The 6,089-nt window shown below is 46.0% G+C and overlaps 1 protein-coding gene across 1 annotated transcript; it reads right to left on the bottom strand.

Annotated features, from left to right (window-relative positions):
- Window positions 1-245: 245 nt before the first annotated feature.
- Window positions 246-5,356, bottom strand: nkpd1 (NTPase, KAP family P-loop domain containing 1; the record flags this gene model as incomplete). Its single annotated transcript, XM_080761957.1, has 5 exons — window positions 246-544; window positions 1,800-3,311; window positions 3,787-4,115; window positions 4,726-4,842; window positions 5,344-5,356. The coding sequence occupies 5 exons, from the start codon at window positions 5,354-5,356 to the stop codon at window positions 272-274; spliced, it is 2,244 nt and encodes a 747-aa protein (XP_080618083.1). The 3' UTR covers window positions 246-271.
- Window positions 5,357-6,089: the final 733 nt, after the last annotated feature.

Raw genomic sequence — 6,089 nt, 5'->3', positions numbered from 1 at the left:
ACATTAATCTACACATATTCATATATATATACGTTAATAATTGTAGTTAATAATAATAATAATGGTATTATATATATGATATGGTTTACTATACTTATATAGTATGACCATTAAGGACCAATGGACCCACATAGAAATATTTAGAGTAATAAAACTCAGTGCTTGAAATGGCAACATACTGTAAGTCAATGTCTTAGTGAAGGAATAAAAATGGCTGTGTTTTGAGTTCATACATTTGTAAGGTTTCCATGCATCACATTCAAAGTCTCGTTCAACTGGTGACCAGACTCTGAGTAGATAGATGATGAGTGGCTCTCAGCTGCTGTTTCCACTGATGATGACGGCTCACTTGTGCGTCCTTCCTTCGTGGCTGGAGGCGTGACGGAAAGCCCAGGAAGTGCATCCTGAAAGCGGTCCACTCGCCAAAGGTCATTTGAAGGAGCAATTTGAGATCATCTGCATCTCCGAACACCAACGCGAGGCCGTCGAGGTGATTGCTTTTCACGACGTCGGTGTATTTCTCTGGAAAATTGAGCTTCTTCAGCTAGATGGGGACAGAAATGATTATACTTTATTGCCAGATTGCTCTGAAATGTGTTGTGCATGATTCATGATCCGTCATCAGCACCATTTGCAACACCAAAGACAAAACATCCGTGAGAGAGAGAGAGAGAGAGAGAAAAGAGCCATCACATTTTGGAAACACCTAAAACTGAGTGACCCCAAATCCTATCATTATAAAGCCCTCAAAAGCCAAGAGATGAACATAGAGAAGAGTCCCCTCAGTCAGCTGGTCCTGACGCTTAACAAACCATCATGAACATAGAGAAGAGTCCCCTCAGTCAGCTGGTCCTGACGCTTAACAAACCATCAGCCAACAATAACCAGCCTCAGGACATCATTCCACAACAAATCGGACCCCTGTGTCCTCACTGCCCACAGAGGACAGACTGTGTTCTCACTGTAGTCAAGGAGTGGTGGAGACAGAGCTCCACTTCTTGACTGCATGTGAAAAATATTAACATATTAGAGAAGAATATACTACCCTAAATTCACAGAAATAACCAAAACAAGGATACAGTTTGACTCTATCCAGGCAATCCCCTATACTTATTAGGTGAAAAAGCTGAATGTTCTGCAGGTTGGCAGCAAAATATGTATCGGCCTGCCACAAAATGAGGGACAATGGGTGAACGCCATAAGTCTACTACAATTAATAGATCAATGTCATTTTGTTTACGCTTTTCCTTGTCTTGTTTATATTATTTGTTCTGATTATGATTATGTATAATGTATTGTTTTGTTTCATACACTGTATGTAATGCTTTGGCAATATAAGAATGCTTGTCATGCCAATAAAGTATATTTGAATTGAATTGAATTGAATTGAATTGAATTGAATTGAGAGAGAGAGAGAGAGAGAGAGAGATGACAACAGTGGTGATTTATAGTACGGCAGTATGACATACTTATTTTGTATCTAATTCAATCTAATCTAATCATTTTTGAGTGTTGCTAGCCACTCCTATAGACAGCAATGTGTGTCCGTATGTCTGTCCCTGTGTCTGAGTACCGTCTGTATGTATGTCTGAGTACGGAAATAGTGTTTGTTGTAGCCACACACACACACACACACACACACACACACACACACACACACACACACAGAGAGGCCAGGGAGGAGAGCTTGTACAGTACATCATGAGTACAGTACAGCTCAGTTCAACAAAGATGATGACATTGTGGTTGCAAACCATGTAGCCCATATGAATAGAGATAAAGTGCAGAAGCTTTCCTACCTCTTCACAGACATCCTCCACACTCATCTTGATCCTAGTGTTGATCGGCAGAGGGGCTACGGTCCTCATGAAGCCACAGTCCTTCAGCCGCGACGCCCCTCTGATCTGACTCAACTCCTTCCTTATGGAGTGGTCCAGGTTGACCGTTGACAGTTTAAACGTCTCCAGGTCGTTTACGGTGAACGGGAAGTCCACTCTGAGGAACATCTCAAACATCTCGGGATCTCCGTCCTGCTCCAGCAGGTCCTCGATCTGTTCCCTCATCAGATAGAGTTCGGCTCTGGACTCGCTGAAGACCTGCCACAGTGTCCGAGACGTGTCCGTGACTCGGGCCTGCAGGTTCACGGCGTCGATCTCGGCTCTTTGGACGTAATCCTCTGCACACTGTAATATCCAGCTGAGGCGGCAGGGCCAGTGGTTGGCCAGGACCACCCAGGCTGAGATGTGCTCCGGAGGAGGAAGCTCCGCCTTCATGGACTCCATGATGACCGCGGTCACTCGGATGGAGTTGATGACCCTCCTCATGGACATGGAGTCATCCGAGACGTAGTGGTTCAGTTTGTTGTTGCTGTGAGCGTCCAGGATGCTCTCCAAAGCAGAGCTGATCAACCTCTCCACCTCGTCCTCTCTCAGCTCCAAAGCAGCCGCGGTTTGTTTAATGTGTTTCTTATCTATCAACGGGATGTTGTTTGACTCCATCGATGCTTCCTCCATTGAATGTTCATTTATGGAGGGCTGTGTTGTTGTATCCCTAGTCGTCGGTCCGTTTCCCCTCCTCCTCCGGATGTCTCCGGTCATTTCGGAATGGCCTCGGGTGAGGTTGTAAAACACTTTGCGCCTCGAAACGTCACAGAGCGGCGGCACCGTGAAGGCCAGAGTGACGATGCGATTCAAGAACGCCGACGCTCGGTCCTCTTTACTGAAGCAGCCGTCCGCGAAGTTCACCTGCTGGACGAGCACCTCCGGGTTCAGCGCCAGCATGGAGACGAAGGGGCTGTCCTCGTCCGAGAGGAGGATGTTGACGGCGTCCAGGACGCCCACGATCTTCTTCGGGGAGCAGCGGTCCAGGTTGGTGATCTTCAGCACCACGCGGATCCTCCTCCGCTCGAACACCTCCATGAAGCGGACGAAGCAGCAGAGCAGCCACATCTCCTTCCTCACCTCGTTCATGAAGCCCAGCTGGTTGCTGATCCTCTCGTTGTCCATCCCTCTCGTGACCCGGTTGTTGTCCAGGATCAGGCTCTTGACCGTCAGGAAGGTGAACCTCAGAACGCCCGCGGCGGGGACTCCCAACGCGGCGATGGCCAGGCCTTCCACTACGTTAACCTGAGACTGCGGGGATGCTTCGTCATCAGACCCACCCGTCTCCCCGACCTCTGCTTTGGGGAAGCCGAGCATCCCGAGAAGCACGACCAGGACCACGGCGACCAGGAGGATGGTGAGGAACAGGAGCCACAGAGGGAGGCAGCAGAACTTCTTGGACCTCCATTCGTTCAGGCCGTCTTCCACGATCTGATAATAAACCAAACAAATGATAATGATAAAGAGAAGAGAAGAAAATTAAGTTATACGCTGAATATAAATTCCTAGAGAGTCACACAGTTGTAATCAACAGATTTAACCCATTTTTGGTGCGGGAACCCCTTTTGGTGTTTTAAGCATCATGTCGTGCTTTAGCTATTGAAAAATAGCAGATCTACAAGCTCGTAGCGCTGCACCGAGTGCCGCGCTACGAGCTTGTAGGTCTGCTATTTTTTTTTAATCGTGAAAATGTGCCTCAAATCATTGAAAATATGTACTTTTTAGAGCAAACGTTTTTAACTCAAATATTTGCTTCTGAACAACATATTTCCAGATGGAGGTCGGCGGCCAATTACATATCATTTTTGGGATCCTTGACATAGAAACATGTAGGACGGTATTTCAGAAAACTGTCATGCCTAAATGGAAATCGACGTCAGGCCTAAATGGGTTATAAGACAAAGACCTTTTCCTTGATCTCCTCCTCTTCGTCGTGCTGGCCCACCCGGTAGAGTAACAGAGGCAGTTTCCCGAAGCTCTCCTTCATGGCGTCGAACAGGCGTATCACCAGGCCGGCCCACAGCAGGTCGCTGCCCGCAAAGTGCCAGGCGCTGAAATGCACAAAGATGAACCGGACCTTCTGCTGCCCCTGGTTCTCCTCGGTCCAAACGGGCCTGTAGAAGAGCAGTCTGCCGATGAGAGCCAGGAGACCGCAGAGGGAGAGCTTGGCAGAGCGAGGTTTCGATCTGCCGTTATATTGCTCCTCTGTCCTTAAAGCTTCTTGCTCCATGTACACTAGAGAGAGAGTGATAATGTTTACATATACAGTATCGTTGTATACGTATAGGCCCACGCATGCACTCACACGCACGCACACACACACGCACGCATGCTCGCGCACACACACACACACACACACACACACACACATACACACACACACTAAGGCTGTCCCCGAACATTCGGGGTTCGAACCTTCGCTCGTTAGGGTTGGCACTCGAATCTTAATTAATGGGCTTGAACCATTCAGGTTTTTTTTCTTCCCTTTTTATCTGCGATATGCGATAACAAGAGTACTATGTTCATGTTGTGTTTACATGTTACATGTTTAGATACGTCGTCAAAATGTTTTCTGCACGTAGATCAAAGGCATGCAAGGCGCATTTGCGTAGAGAAATCTAACAGGCATTCAAAAGGAACTCAAATGTGATGTTAATGTCCTAGAAGTAGACTTAGAAATAAAACTAGTGTTGACTATAGTAATCATTACATGTGTCTCTTAATTTGAAGAGGAAGTTAGTGCACAGGAAGTCCGTATCAGTTGTAAACAAGCTACTATCACACTTTCCCAAAGTTATCTGCTCCCCCCCCCCCCCCCCCCCCCAGCAACCATAGTCTCTCATACCCTCGATATGTCTGAGGATCATGTTGAGCCGGCTTTGACATGTAGAGAAGAGTCCCACCGTTGCAGGCGAGGAGACCTTTGTGAGGGTCTTGGACAGAGCGTACGCATAGACGTCATCTACAGACAGAAGATAGGAATATTAATGTAAGGGTCTTGGACAGAGCGTACGCATAGACGTCATCTACAGGCACGTTGGCAAACAAAAAGGAAAGAAAGAGACAGGTTACTCATTGACACTCTGTCACTTATTCAGAGAACTTTTGCTTAAACATTTTGAACCACAGAGACAACACAAGGAGTTACACTGAGAAACTGCAAAGTAGAGCTATATACAGTATTCTCACTAAACATCTAAATGTTTTGTTAATTCTGCTGTACTGTATGATTATTGTAGCATTGTGCTTTATTATCAGTCATGGATAACACAAGCAGTTTTTGTTACAGTTAGTTACAGATACATGATGAAACTATAGCAGGACTATTGCAAAATTACACAGAAGAAAACCCCCCACAACAGCCATTAAAGAAGTGTGCACAGAATTGTACATTGTACTGTCTGTGTAGCCTCATTTTCAATTCCTCCTGTGACAAAAACATAATGTTCTGGATGTCTCTTACCTGTTGTAAGCATGGTGGTGACTGGGTCTGAGCTGTCACAGCAAATGGAACGGTGTAACCTGAGTGGAATAACAACGGTGGGAGTGTGAAAGAGAGAGAGAGGGGGAGGTGCTATCAGAATACATAACCATAAATATATACTGTTGGTATGTGTGCTCAATGTTATCCCCCAGGTATAGGCTATGCGTTGCCTCTATATCATACACAGGTTTACCTAGTGTTAGGGGTTTAAGTCTTGAGATTGATGTACGTGTCTTGTAAGTCCATGTTGTTGCTGAGATAAAAAAAGAAAAAAAGAAGAAGCCAGTTTTGTAGCATTAGCAGAGGCGGTGTGCACTTTATACCCTCAGGGCTTCAAATGCTGTAAAACTTTATGATACTGATAAGAGTCAAGCAAAGGCTATTGTTGGTCTCCATTGGTTACAGTTACAGTATAGCCAGGGTCTAGGCAAGGCGAGGCTCTTTTCAGGAAGTGAAACATCACATTTGCATCCCAGAAAGAAAGAACAAAGAAAAACAAAGAACTGTAGCACATGGCCTTGGCAAGAAAAGCACATAATCCTTATATGAACTGGAAAGTTATAAAAACCCCAATTTAGTTTTAACTGAATGGTTGTTTGGACTTTCTGAACAGAGTCAGATCCCTGAACGGGCCCTGTTGTAGCGCAGGCCCAGGCCTGGCCAGCAGGGGGCCAGGGGCCAGGGGAGCTGTTCCAGACCCTGAATGTCAGACGTTGAATTAAAAA

Source organism: Protomyctophum bolini, assembly GCF_963924005.1.
Source record: "Protomyctophum bolini genome assembly, chromosome: 1".
Classification (NCBI taxonomy): Eukaryota; Metazoa; Chordata; class Actinopteri; order Myctophiformes; family Myctophidae; genus Protomyctophum; species Protomyctophum bolini.
The sequence above is the reverse complement of the archived record's forward strand: the minus strand, read 5'-3'. Positions and strand labels throughout refer to the sequence as shown.